Below are 14,782 nucleotides of genomic sequence, written 5' to 3' on the forward strand. Positions count from 1 at the left end.
TTACTTGGTTTGGCAAGCATGAATGCTTCCGTTAGTGGTGCGAGTACACCTATATGTCAGAATGAATTTGAAGGGTCTCTGAAAGCAGGTATAGAAAGCTGCCACTATAATCAAACATTTTTGGTTTGTTGCAGCAAATTAATTCTTCCACACAACAAAGATTTTTGCTATTTTCATAGAGCTTTAAAAGTGGGTGTATGATTAAGCTAAAATTTCCCCGGTCATGGCTGTTTTATCACATCATAATATATAATTCAGGAAATTAATTGATTACATAACTGCAATATCTATACGGCTAATCACTGGAAATTTTAATTATCAATTTAATGTCATGTAAACTAGCAGTGTTAATGGAGTTCTTCTACTTGCAGGAACATTCAGCGGTCAATACACTTGTATAAGAGAATAGTATATTAAAATGATGAAGGGTCTTAAAAAACTAGTACAGTAAAACGGAATCATAAAAAATCACTATAATAAATCAATTACTGTTCATTAAGGAGCTACGCGTACATCATCAATAACATCATCTGACTCATCAATTGGCATTTCATTTTTAAAAAGCAATTTAAAGTATGGAAGAACTTTTGGGAGAACAGGCAAATCTACTAGGTTAATACTCATCAAATCAAATGCTATGCATGTTTTATGTGTGTGTGCCTCGTCAACTACAGGAATCTTTGGGTATCTTTGGCTGAAGTGTGTGAGAACAATTCGATAAGCACCTGACCCAACTTCAATGGCTTCTTTTGTTGTGCTGTGGTTTCTTGCTATAGCTTCATCCAACATACCATCCTCAAAGGTTGCCTGCAACAATAAACAGAACGCTCAGCAGTCATTTCTGAGGAGAGCAACCTCACCCAGAAGCTGAATAGTCATCAACTAGGACCCTAAATCTTCTATACAGAAAAGCGTTATGATGTGACTTTGATTTAATAAGAGAATCTCGTAGCTATGTTCATTTATAAAATCTTTATGAAGCCCTTGAGATATTTAACTAGCATAGCCAAGTCTAATGTCAAGCAAGTAACAGTCAACTGCTATATATAAACTTCGTACCAGAATCATGGATTATATAATGCACTGTTGACAAAATTCAATTGGCAGCATTGCATTAACAATTAAAAACTCAAAATTTACGAGATAACTTGCCTCATGTATAAGGACTGTCGCTCCCCTGGACACTTCAATTAACTCCTGGCAGGGCCTGGTATCACCGGAATATACAATCTTCCACCCAGGTATTAATTTTCCCATGCTATTTAATCTTTCTGCTGCCTTCAAAACAATTCCAAATGCCTGGGGACAGTGCACAACAGGAACACTAACCAAGGTCTCCAACCCTGCCTCACTGAGCACTTTCTTCAGGCTCTTTAGCAATGCAAAAGCAGTGCTGTTATCAACCGGACTTCCTGGTCTCTTCCAAAAACTTTGCATACGGCTTCCTTTAGCAAACAGATTTGATTCAGAATGGAGAACGTTCTTATGGCTCAGATTATCATAATTATTAGCACTCCCTTGAGTTGAGCAATCCTTATTTGATTCAACACTGCACTCAAAATCATTCCATGAAGCCTCTGTAGTGTACCTACAATTAAGGAACTGCATATCTAGATCCTCAAGTCTTTGATATGCTTCTAAAAATCTCTTCAGTTGTGTCGGGCCAACAACAAGCAAAGGCTCATGAGACACTCCTTTCAAAAGATCACGTCGAAGAGCAAGAATTCTTGCCAAACCAGCATGGTGATCAGCATGAATATGAGAAATCCAAATACACCTTAAATTCCTCACAGCATTGTCAGCACCCGCTACACCATATCTGTACTCAGGCAGTCATGCAACACCGATAAGCTTTGTCACCTCAAAAGAATAAAATACCAGGAAAACAATGGCAAACCTTGTAGCAAAAGTTTCTAAGTTGTTACCTTCTTTTCAGCTGTCCCAGGGTTCCTTCCCCACAATCTAAGAGCAAGCCTCCTTTAGAAAAAAGATTAATATGGATTGAACTAACATTCCGGTATTTAGAAGGCTGCTGTGAGCCGGTCCCCAGAAAAACAATCTCCAGGTCATCCTTCCTTACGCTTTCCAAACAACTAGGATGTCTATTCTCATCCAACCATGGCTCCTCAATCATTAATTCGTTTTCTAGCACAGGAGATATTGCCTCTTTGGTTCCTGTAGGCTTTTGCCACAACTGGCTGACATCTTGTGCAGCATTGACAATCTCTGGAATCTCAGAAAGCAACTCATCCATTATTTGAGAGGGAGCCACCAGACTTGGGATATTTGTTCTATCAAATCCAAGATGAGCATGAGGACGCAGAGTGAACTGTAACAGCAAAAAAACCCATTTTTATTAAAGGAATGGGTGTTGGTCTAAAATGAAATAAGTAAATATCAGTAAATTCCAGAAAGAGTTATACCGAGCCAGCAGCAGAACAGAAGAAGAATGGCCCAGAATACTTGTTCATACCTTAAGGAGATTTTCAGCAGAAATACTTTCAGAAGGCACTGAATAAGGACCCTGGTAAAATGAAGCAAAATCAATTAATCATTTGCCCCCCAACAATTTTCAAATGGTAACTATTAAGTTCTAACAATCCAAAATATCATCTTATGGCACTAGAACAAACCTTGCTGGCACCAGAGTCTGTTGCGGAATTATTAAAATGCTGAAGAGACCAGAAACCTGAAGCCGGAAATAATTGTGGGCACAGGTAATTAAGTCGTGATGCTATTCTTGCACTGGATTTTAGAATTGGAATCTCCTGATTCTTCCTACAAACATCATGAAAACCCAGAAGGAATCAGCAATCAAAAAGAAGCAGACACCAGTACTCCTTTCAAAGAAGGAACAATGTCGTGAAAGCAACTCACATTTCATGCCCAGCCATAATATGTTGGGCTGAACCAAACCTCTCCATCCATTTAAGGTAACTGGGTGTGGCTGTGACAGAAGTGGGAGTCAAATGAATGATACAATTCACAGTCTTGGCACATTCTTGTGAGTAATCTGCATAGTAACTACTGAGAGATTCCACAGACAACAAATCCAGTGTATGGGCTTCTGTTGGGCAGTCAACAAGGAGTACAATGGGACCAGGAACAGATGGGCCCATTACATCACCTGGATGAACCTACAAATATGAGAATAAAATATGGTAAAAAATATGTTCAGGCATTAATTTCAGTTACACCAAAAGTAAATTAGAGTAACATAGTTTGCCTCTCATTAATTAGCTTTGGAACCCACCATGATGTCTTTGCTATCTGACTTCACAGACTTCCCAGATTGCAGTTCACTAAATTTTGGCCCCGGTTTTAAGCCAAGGGCCACAGCCTTTTTTGGATCAAATTTTCCCATGAGTTCAGGCAATTCACAAACATATATGACAGACATCTCACCAGGATTTACTACTGATCCTCTGGAGCAATTTGGTTTTAAAATAATGGCTGAAATTTTAACAACCTCATTATCGACAAGAACAATGGGGTCGGTTAACTTTGTTAAATCAGAAGCATCGTCAGAGGATGGAGATGTCCCAAAGCTCCGTGCGTGAACCATGGCATCACGTCGAATGAAAGACTTCAGTGCATCAATCAAATAGTTGAGGTCTGAAGGACCCCACACATTGACCTATAATCAAACAAACGAAAATTTTAGATAAAGATGAGTCACCACCAAGTAAATCAAAATCTTAGTTAAAATTATCGAGAAGAAAGCTAGTTATACATGAAATCAGGCTGATACTCACAGACATTCCTTCTTCGGCCAAAGTCAAAAGAAGACCTACAAGGTAAAGTAAAAATTCAGCCAGTCACCTCTTTGTTTGAGCAGTCCTAATACTAGTTCATTATAGTAATGCTTAAAACAATACCCAAAAAATGTAATAATAAGATTATGCTAGCAAATAGAAATGGATACGTCATAATTTTTCTATCAAGATACTAACCTGGAAGTCCACCTGCTGTCTCTGAGCAAACACGAGAAAGAAAAATGTGATCTATCTGAAGAAAGATTCATCATATCAATAACTCTTGCACCAGACAATTTTCAAAAACTGAGGGTGAATAAAATTGGAAATATATTTATGAATGGGAAGAAAGGGAGAATAAAAAGTTTTGTTTACGGAATTTCTTACCTTTGATAATTTAATCTTATGCTCTGTACAGAATCGTTGTAATCCCTGCAATAGAAGTAGTGCATTAAGCATCAATACATTGATAGGTTTTCATGTCTAGGAAAATGACATAAAATGACATTCATTTCTCAGGCAATTACATGCCATTGTTTCAAAATAACTTCCTCATTAAGGAAATGTTATCCAAATAATGGATAATTAGAATTGAATTAATACATTCAGAAACAAATCTTACCTCTCCAGCATTAAAAATAAATCTTTGCTTGTCAAAGAAGAGTAAGACTGAAGGAGAAGTGTCCTGAGTATCCATTCCAGTTCCCAAAATCTATATTTAAAAAAAAAAAAATCATCAATATCATATCACAAACCAATAAGATAACTTAAATTATATTTCCAATAACAACTCAATAATCTGAACCATCCAGCAAAACCACAATTGAACAACCCCACTAAAGCCAAAAACAAACTATAAATTCACATCCTTTCCAAATAACACCCCAGAAATACAAAACTAACATGAACACAGTGCATAACATCCAAAATCAAACAAACTAAAAGAACCAGAAAACAGAATGTACTAAGCCAAAATTCACTGAAACCATCAAGCCAAGAACCACGGAAAAAAAAAATACGAACTTTAACTCAATCTTTAAGCACGTACGTTAAATCTAAAAAGTAAACTAAACCCAGCTCTCGAAAACACAAATTCATTACCTGTACATACGAAATAGTATTACTAGGGTTAAGCCTACGAACTTTAAGCTGAGGATTCTTCCTAGGCTTATCACCACCATCTTTTCCCTCAGCCCTTCTTTTGTTAAACCCAAAAGTGGTTTCATTCTTACTATCTTGCATAGGAGCTACCCTTTTGTTGCTTGTGCTTTTGTTCCGTTTCTGAAGATTGAGGTTTCGTTGGGGAGCACTGGTGGAAGGGTGTGTTTTATTGGCGCAGGAGAAGACGGTGAAGAAAGAGCAGCGGGGCGTCGTGGGGTTGCAGCAAAGAGGTAGAGAGAGTTTGAGATGACAAGGGAGGAGGAGGCGGAGGTTCGAAGTTATAGAAAGCATTTGAGGAACAAAGAGTGGGTTTGTGTTGAGGGTTTAACTTTTAAGGGGGTTGAAATGGAGAAAAGAGAGATACTGATTGATGTTTGGTTTCTTTTTTTAATGTAGGGTTTTCAAGAATCAATCATAATTCGAGGGGCTACAAGGTCAATTTTTGAGGATTTAAATTTATGAACAGATTGTAAACTAACAAAAATACCCCCTGTGTTGTGTGTATACTCAATTTTGGAGAAAAATTCAGTCCATTCGACCGCAAGACATTATTTTCCTCCGAAATTTAATCAATTTTCAGTTAAAAGAGGGAAGAAATGGTGGCGGCCAGCTGCCAGCAGATAAAAAACCCAAAAAACAAGTCTCTTTTCATCCGCCATCTACAATGCTGAAGACCCTGAGTGGTTTGCTCTTTTAAATGCTCCTTGGTGTCCAAATGTACTTCTTACAAGAGAAAGGGCAGTCAAATGTTGACAAAAACCGAGGTCCAGTAGACCATTGTTGGTCAAGTCATGGTCTGTCAATAGCTCCATGTTTGGTCTGTCTTCGAGATCCAACTCTACCGAAAATGGAACAGAGTTGGTGATAGTTACCAGTAGTCGATCAGTTATTATGTCTAACACCAGGAACAAGCTTCGCATTTTGCAAAAGGTATACGCAGGGATGCTTAGAATTTCTATTTCAATACGGCTGCAACTTCAGCGTTTTGACAGTACTGGAAAGCCAAAATTCTATTGACCCAAAAGAATTTGCATCAATTGCAGGAGCCCGAATTTTCAATGACAGAGACTAATTATAGAAAAGAAGCATGTTTCAGTTTCTAGGTTAGAGCATGCTTCAGTTAACAACCTTTATTTTGAATGCTAAGTCGTTTGTTCACAAAGCCTTCGCGTCAGAAGCACTCGAGACACTCCCCCACCATTTTCGCCATTTCACCCAGTCCAAAGAATCCAAGTTCCAGATATGATCTCTGATCTGTGCTCTCTGATGTGTATTCACTCAAATCAACTCCTTCCGATTCAAATTAAAAACTCAGGTGTCGATTTTTGGCCTGGACGTACAAATGAGCGTCACAGCCAAAAAGTCTAGCTTCTAGGTAGCAATATTTTCATATCGCCAGAAGTTTTCTTAAATTTTTCCTGAGTCCTGATAGTGTTATATCTTTATAAAGGTTCATTTAGGGGGTGAATGTACAATTTTAAAAGTTAAGGGGCTAAAAAACCATGACTGAAAATTATATCAAAACGCCATAATTGATATATTTATCAAATATACTATATTCTAAGTTTGGCTTCGGCTAATGTTTGTCAATGTTAAGATAGTTTTTATGCCTTTGGTATGAGATTTAGGATATGAGAGTTTGAGTTAAAAGAAAATTTGGAATTAGGTTAAGAGCCTTTAGGTTTTGTAGGATTTAGGTTAAGGACAAAATTATATTTAATTGAGTTATTACCATAACCTCTCAAATTATAGATATTTTAATTAATAACCCTTTTATGTAATATATATAAAATTGTGTAGTGTTACTACTAGTATGATCATCAAGATAACTATTGTCCATATTTCACTTATTTTAACTGAGAGTAATGTCTTTAAGAAATTGATAACACAGATGACAAATGCCATAGAATTGGTTTGGAAAGTTAGTTTAATGTTTAAGATGATAATCTAATTTGATTTAAGATCAAACTTGGACTATGGTGGATTAGGATCCATCTTTATATTTTCATCGGCCGGGTCAACTATTTTTGGGCCTGAAATCTAGCCCATGATATACCATAGCCCCAAAACATTTCGGATAAGATAAATGGAAGCCACCACCCATTGAAATATCCTATAGAAAGAAACTATCTTAATAATTATAGCACACAATTGCATCTTCAAATAATCTAAAATGGAAAGTCTCCAACTTAATACTTACAGATTGCCTTCTCACTCTGTGCCTTGCAACCTCCATTATAATTCCAACCACTGCAAAAACCTTAAATTCTCCAGACATTATGGCTTCTCTAGAGGCAAAATCAGAGCCACTGCAACCATCCCAGATAGTGACTCCCAGTCAAATGCTAATGAAGGACCTCCAGTAGTCAATTTTGCATTTGTTCATGTAATTTTCAACGATTTGATATGAATTTAGTCTGAAAAAATGGTTTGATTATGTTTCTGAATTGTATGTAGTACATGAATTAATAGCAATTTAACTGCGCTTTGTTGGGTTGTTTTAGTCTGTGTTACTCCCGGATTGCACCCCAGATGTGCATTTTAGAACAGCCCGTGGAGGGCAGAAGCTTAGGAATATAATGCTGGATGGGAACATTGATTTGTATGGACCATACGTAAGTTTCTGTCCCGCATTAATTTAAATAAGTTTTCTTCATAGTTTTCATTGAAATTTACATAACATATCTTCATTTATGTGCTCCTTTTTTCAGGCTAGACCTCTGCTGAATTGTGGGGGAGGAGGAACCTGTTGTACTTGTATGGTGGAGGTGAATTTATTTACTGCGAACTGTTATTCATGGATGGAAGTGTTAACGGCTCAACTTCTTCTTGGCCATTTCCAGGGCTCTTATACAGTCACTGATCCGATAAATCTTTGATCTGTTTGAAGGTTATTCAAGGAAAGGAGCTGCTAAGCCAAAAAACTGACAAAGAGAAGGAAAAGCTGAAGAGGGTAATAACAATTTCAGGGAAATATTTCATAATAAAATGTATTTGTTGATGAGGTGAAAAATAATTGTTTCAAGAGTTAGTAATGCTGGTGTTGATGGATTTATGCAGCAACCAAAAAACTGGAGGTTGGCTTGCCAAACCACGGTTGGAACTCCTGAATCTACTGGGCTGGTCTGTAATCTTTCTTCTTCCTCTTCGTTCTGGTTTTCAATTGAACATCTATGGTAATGGATGAACCATTTTACTGAAATGGATGAACTATATGGTATTTGCTACAGGTTGTCATTCAGCAACTTCCTGAATGGAAAGGACATGAATGGAAATATAAAAAAGTTTTCCCTCCAGAATTGTCCGAGTAACAACTTTTGTGTATTATGTATTATAAATCATAAACAATTGTTTCAAATATAATACTAAAATTGTGAGAACTTTTCTTATACAAATGTTGCTATGAAGGTGTTCAATTATGATGATACTGCCCCTGAAAGTATAATTTTAGAAACATTCACTGCACGAAGATTATGGACTCCACAACATTTTCAGCACAGAAATATCAGGAGACTACTAACATTTCAACCTATACTGGTATAAAAATCATTAATTGATGAAAGGCTCAAAGAGACATATCAGAATACATACTTTCACTGATCAGCGCAAAGGAAGGACCAATTATGAAATCAATCAATAGCAAAAAAATCATTAAGGCGCTTGAAACAAAGAGTTAATATTGTTGATGAAACAAGAGCTGAATTGTCTGGTTTAGACATTTTCTTGGAAAGCTTCTCTTACGTCTATATCTTCAACCTTGCATTTAGACCTGTTATCTTAAACATGACTGCTAAATTTATGTTTTGAACATGTTATTGCTTATGCATCAATACTATTGATCTTGACAAACAGATTCGTACCTGTTACATAACAGAGCTTTTTCTTGTGTTTGGCTTGACTTTGGTTGGCCTAATTGGAAGAGTAGCAGGGTTGGTTGGGAGGCTATGCTGATATGGAAGGCGATTGCTCCAGGGCCCTTAAACAACGAAACAAATATCTCTATTAAAGACTGCCAGAAATTTGTTCAACCAGAACCCTTCGATGCTTAAAAGGGTAAAGGTGTTTTTGAATATCAATTTTGGTAGGAAAGCTAATCACTCCGGGTCCCTAACAACTAGCAGCTCATTAGAGGACTACCAGAATCGACGTGAATTCTCCAATGCTTAAGCGACTGAATTCCTTGTCTTGACACAATATGGCAGCACGGTCCGGTTTTCCAGAATCATTTTTCTTTACTAGAATCATCTTGGGAGGTCAATGATTTTTTTTATTCAGTTTCTGCCCAAATGTAATATTTCATGTCTTGGTGTAATGTTTTACTCTAGCATTGTTTCTTTGTTAGTAACTGTGAATTACACCGCAAGATAAAACGACCGTGGCAAACATGTTTTTTATTTTTATTTTTTGGCAGAAGAATTGAGTCAGAAAGAGACCGGAAAGGATTGCAATGATTGATGAAACAGTTGCTTGTTTGATTGGGCAGCTAAACTGAAAGCCAATAACTCCAGGGCTCTCAACGGCCAAACAAACAGCAAAGTCAGAAAAAGATGTCTCAATGCATCATGCACCAAGATTCGACTGGAGTTTTGTGTTGTGTGACGACTAGTTGAACAGTAAGAAATTAGGGAGTCTGTTTCTTTGTATATTATGACGTCTTCCCAGTACCATAGCATGGCCACAAATAAAACTGGATGTAACCTATTAAAGATGCCTGATCTTTTTCCAAAAGTCTGAGAAGCTTATGCAAAAAGATCGCCCCACAAGAAAAGAATATACAGTTTTGATTGTTTGACAATATTAGTGAACAAGCCTTTGCCATCTGTTGCGTTTGATTACAGATTTCTACAAAACTAAAAGGGAAATTATTTTGTATGGCTTTCAGAAAAATGGATGTTGGTAACCAAATTGTAGCAACCTATTCTGTCAATGGCTTTACAGACATAACTCTTCTATCAACATGAATCCCTATCATAATCGTAAAGTCTAAGAAGCTAGACTAGATGGAGGCTCTGAGAATGTGTTGTGCCTGACTTCAATCGAACAGCTTTTGGATGCTGAATTACAACTAATAGTGAATCATTTGATCTTTCGTCAGAAGTTGGCTACATCAAAACCAAAACATGTTAGTAGACATGCCAAGAAATATACTAAACAACAAACAATGACATAATAAAAAAAAAAAAATGTAAGCAGCTTTAGCAAAACCATGTAAGGGTTGGTCTTGGTATGTCACTGGATCTAAATGTCATTAGCACTTGAGAGCCACAGAATTAACACCCAAAAAGGAAAAGTACTTTATAATGATTCTCAAGAGTCGGTTTATCAACCCGGTACCTTAACATATCTCTTAGGTAAATTCAATTTCACTAAACATTAAATCGATTGTGTATGTAGGATGGCAATATTATTGGATGAAATGATTTAAAAAAAAATTATACAAATTGATTAAACAACTGAAAGAACAGGACAAAAACCATAGATAATAAAAGGTTTAGTTTATATCACTCACCACACCGATATGCCATTCATGACAACTAAAATCTTTGAATGTTGCTGCATCCATTTCCTGCAGTTATTGCTCAACATTATTATGTTGTAGGAAATAATATCCAAAAAGTTTCTTGAAGCTTCACGATTATGGGCTCTATTGCCAGGTTCTCATATTTTGGAGTCAACCCTAGCAGTGGTTCTAATGTCTTGCATAATGCATACTTGTTTATGCTACATAATAGTATAAGATCAAGGATTTACACCATTGACTAGCCAAATTTCCAGAACAAAGTTTGGTAGGGCATATTTCTAAGAGCTCAAACTATGGAAAATAACTTACAATGCTATAGATGGGAGGCACCATTGTCTCCCTTTTAGACTTTGTAGTCGGCATAACAGAAAATCGTGGTGCTAAGTCTTGTGATCTAAAAGTCCACCTGTGAGAGAAATGAACAGATAAAAAAGAAGTTATTGTACTTGAATGGACAAATGGAAAATCAACGTACAAAAAATTATTTATCATAATCTAAATTAGTTCATGACACAATCCATATATTTCAGAATATAAAAAATGTTTTTCATGAAACACACAAATACAGGTTATCATTTCTACGTACCCAATGTACAGAAAGATGCAGAATTGCGCCCATTCTCGAACTAATAATCGAAGCCAGTAATTTTCTGAAGAGTCATCCACATTAAGGAATATCTGAAATACAATAATTAATTAATAAAAATTCATGTCCTCTATGATGAAGTTGCATGTATAGCTTTAATAGAGTGTGAAACTGAAGGCACATTTATACCACAGTTTCTGCCATTGCTACAATTTGCATTGCTCCCTGAAATTTCCTGCATAGATCCAGAAAAAAACAAGCACAACAGGTTCAACATCTTCAAACTTCTATTAAAGTTTTTTTTCTTTCATATTAAACTAGATTATTCAGAGGTCATAAAACTATGTAACTCAAAATATTCAAACATGTCACACATACTTAAACATGGTGTACTTTGCATACACAGCATCATGCATGTCTTGAATATCTTCTTCCTCTATGAAAGCTAATTGTTCTCGTAGTACTGACAGATTTTGAGAAATGTGGTGGAAAATCACATAGAATGAAACTAAATAATTAAGCAGCAGCAGGACCTATAATAGCAGATTAAAAGAATCAGTGAAATGTTTTGAGGAATTAGAAACATTGATAATAACATAAAATCAGCAGAAAGTAGCAAGTTGCTGCTACTTCAACAGCATAACAGATTCACCAATCAAGAAACTCACTGAAAAATAAGGTACAGAGGCTCTATACCCAACCAGAGTCAAGTAAAAGACACACCCAAGTGCAGCTGTGGTACGGCGTTCAGTAACTGAAAGATGCTCACACATGATGCAGTAACCATGAGATATTAGCAAGAAGGACACAAAAGAAGCTGTCTTGAATAGCACTCCAGTTACATATACACCAAAGGACATCCACAGAGAGCAAATATGAAGATGAAAACATGAATACCTGCAACAATGATTCTCTAAAACTTCAACAGCAGTTTTTCAGTAAAAGAAAAAATAAATTGGCATGGTTTAAACTTGGAAGAGAAAAAAATAAGAGCAACCCGTTAAAACACAAACTATCATGTTTTTTCTCCAACATCCTTCAGTGCTCTCAAAACTATTAAATTCACAACTTTAACCCTACATTTTAACTTAAACATACTTTCTTACTTTCACAAGAGAGTACTGTCACAGGAGAGAGAGAGAGAGAGAGGTGAAGTTTCTAAACTTAAAAAATTGGCTTGATCATGAATATTTCCCAGTATAAGAATCCTATTCTTAAACTCACCTACCATTCGGCGGGTGGAAATGTATGCATGTTTTTCAACATGTCCTACACTTAAGATTGACAGAAGCAATATGGTCATTGTTACACAGATGGTAGTCATGTAATTAAATAGGTGTCTAAAATACGTGAATTGCCACATTTGTTTATCATCATAGTAAGCCAGTAAGATATTTGATACCTATCTATATATCTTACTACAGCAACCAGCATTCCATAACTTGATACTAAAACTCAAAACGGTATCCTATAAATTCAATTTTCAGTGCAAAAATAAATAAGCAGTCCTCTTGTGGTAACACATTTGATCTCAACTGACAGAAAACAAAATCCATAGTGCAGCAATCAAAACAAGAGTTCATCAAACAATTATAAAATTTAGAAAAAAAAATCACTCATTACAAGAGCCAAGAATTTATAACTTACCAGAAGAGAAAAGATAGAGTAAGCTGCAATGCTTTAATCAACGGAACAGAAGTCAGGGTCCACTGCAAATTATTCGTCTGCTCTAACACAATTCAAACATTCACAATAAACAGAACAACTCATTAAAAAAATAAAAGGCCACACATCTCCTAATCATAATACAACTTCATAATCAAATAACATAATCAAAAACCAAAAACCAAAAAAAAAAAAAATCCCATTTTTAAACTCAAATTATCATTAACAAACCAAAAAGCTAACAATTGAAACACTAAACAGAATAAAACGACCCACTTATAAAATCACTCGAGAATACATAAAAACGAAATCTTTATCAATGAAACAAACAGAAATGACCTGAAAATGGCGGTTTTTATAGGTGTTAATGGTCCAAGAACAAACAGAGAATAACCAGATAGAGAGAAAAGCCAAGTAGAGAGAAGGGAGAGGCCGGTATGAGTCGTCAAGGCCGTGAAGATACGTTTCGGGTTCCATGAGTTGCGATTGGAAAATTCAGAAACCTGGTAAAGTAGTGCAATGCGATTAAAACAACGTTATTACCGGTTATACAACGTAGCTTCAGTTATGTTTTGAAAGGCTTCGATTGTCGCTGCTTAATATATGATACGAGGGAAGGAAGCTCCTAAACTGTGCCGTTTTGTTTTATTTAAGGGTTTTTGAAAATTTTATTATGAGTAGGATTGTTATTAAAATACTTAATGAACTTTGTTTTACATATTAAAATGGATCAACAAAAATGTAAAGAAGATGGGGCAGGTTTGAAGGAAATGAAGTAAGTCCCAACAAAACCACTTACCTGTCATCTAAAGATTATTGATATAATTAATCACCATGTAAATTACTTTATTAACTTCATATGAAATATAGGTTTTATAAAACTTTTTTAATACACAAGTTTTGAATAAATCTATCCTCAAAATTAGGAATGGTAACACGGCAATGACGGGTTAAATATTATAATCTCTCTCTCCATTTTATCCTTGATACGAAGATGACAGAAAATCTTTATCTTCTCCCCACAGAGAAGATTTCTCTCCTCTTTTCCTTTTTATCCTTGCAGGAAAAATTCCCCTACCCTTTTTCATTAGAAAAATAATTAAATATTTATTATATATTAGATCGTATTTATAATAATTCAAAATTTTATAAAGTATATCAATATTTAAATATTTGAGAGATATATAAAGAAGGAGATGGGTTGGACATATATTTATCTTTGTTCCTTATTGTAAGAATTTTAGTCATCTCATCCTCCTTCTTAATATTATTCTTATCAGAGAATTTTCACTCCGTTTAGGAGGAACGAGTTAAAAACCCTATTTGTCGAACCAAATTACCATCTCAACTCAAAATACCCACTATTTTTTTTTTTTTTCAAAAGTTAAGTTTAAATTTGGATGACAATTCCACCAAATTTAAATGGTTAATCTAGACCAACCACCATGCTACACATTAGGCAACTAGTTTTGACATTTCTAAAAATCTTATAAATACTTAGGCAACTTTAGTTTTAGTATGTGACCATTACACAAAGTTGTGGTCATCAAAAATAATAAATAGAACAACATATGATTAGGTCAACAAACTCACTATCCATTGAAGAACCACCTTCATTTATATATTTATTTTCTTGCAAGTAACTGAATTTGAAATTAATTTTGGTTGATTTCATCAATGGATGGTTTTGACTAGTTGATAGAGGTCAATTTAAAGGCATGAATAGGATGATTTTGCCTATTGGGTGATCTACAATGAGTGAGAGATGAATTAATTTATTATATTCTTTTCTTGCAATTTTAATTTCTTTTTGGGGAATGTGATTTACATTATAATCTCACCAAACGAATATTTATAATTTTGTTAAGATATGATTTGTAGGTTACAAGAAAATAGTTCGGTGAAAAGTTTAACGGCATTCTTTTACCTCTTCTTCCTTTATATATGATTGACATTTCTAAGAACAATTCTCACAAATCAAAAGTTTATTTCAAGTCATCTGAAAACCTTCAAAAATATCAGTATCTTGTGATATATAATATATATTTTATAATATGATATAATATAAATTAAAATCAATATATATATAAAAAA

General features: G+C 35.2%; 3 protein-coding genes across 3 annotated transcripts; 1 reads left to right on the top strand and 2 right to left on the bottom strand.

Annotated features, from left to right (window-relative positions):
• Positions 1-448: 448 nt before the first annotated feature.
• Positions 449-5,261, bottom strand: LOC123212417 (tRNAse Z TRZ4, mitochondrial). The gene is made up of 12 exons (XM_044631543.1): positions 4,857-5,261; positions 4,378-4,467; positions 4,143-4,187; positions 3,954-4,008; positions 3,756-3,790; positions 3,254-3,637; positions 2,878-3,137; positions 2,634-2,778; positions 2,474-2,524; positions 1,926-2,329; positions 1,153-1,819; positions 449-807 (listed from the first exon to the last, which is right to left on the bottom strand). The coding sequence occupies exons 1-12, from the start codon at positions 5,205-5,207 to the stop codon at positions 496-498; spliced, it is 2,799 nt and encodes a 932-aa protein (XP_044487478.1). The 5' UTR covers positions 5,208-5,261; the 3' UTR covers positions 449-495.
• A 1,771-nt stretch (positions 5,262-7,032) lies between these two features.
• Positions 7,033-8,311, top strand: LOC123212420 (photosynthetic NDH subunit of subcomplex B 3, chloroplastic). The gene is made up of 6 exons (XM_044631546.1): positions 7,033-7,302; positions 7,421-7,531; positions 7,628-7,684; positions 7,807-7,869; positions 7,977-8,039; positions 8,147-8,311. The coding sequence occupies exons 1-6, from the start codon at positions 7,090-7,092 to the stop codon at positions 8,225-8,227; spliced, it is 588 nt and encodes a 195-aa protein (XP_044487481.1). The 5' UTR covers positions 7,033-7,089; the 3' UTR covers positions 8,228-8,311.
• Positions 8,312-9,660: 1,349 nt separating this feature from the next.
• LOC123212419 lies at positions 9,661-13,270 on the bottom strand. Its single transcript, XM_044631545.1, has 9 exons — positions 13,028-13,270; positions 12,671-12,747; positions 11,692-11,920; positions 11,402-11,556; positions 11,213-11,258; positions 11,024-11,115; positions 10,747-10,843; positions 10,426-10,482; positions 9,661-10,018 (listed from the first exon to the last, which is right to left on the bottom strand). Exons 1-9 carry the CDS (start codon positions 13,163-13,165, stop codon positions 9,908-9,910), a joined length of 1,002 nt encoding a protein of 333 aa, XP_044487480.1. The 5' UTR covers positions 13,166-13,270; the 3' UTR covers positions 9,661-9,907.
• Between the last annotated feature and the right edge of the window lie 1,512 nt (positions 13,271-14,782).

Source organism: Mangifera indica, chromosome 3 (genome assembly GCF_011075055.1).
Source record: "Mangifera indica cultivar Alphonso chromosome 3, CATAS_Mindica_2.1, whole genome shotgun sequence".
Classification (NCBI taxonomy): Eukaryota; Viridiplantae; Streptophyta; class Magnoliopsida; order Sapindales; family Anacardiaceae; genus Mangifera; species Mangifera indica.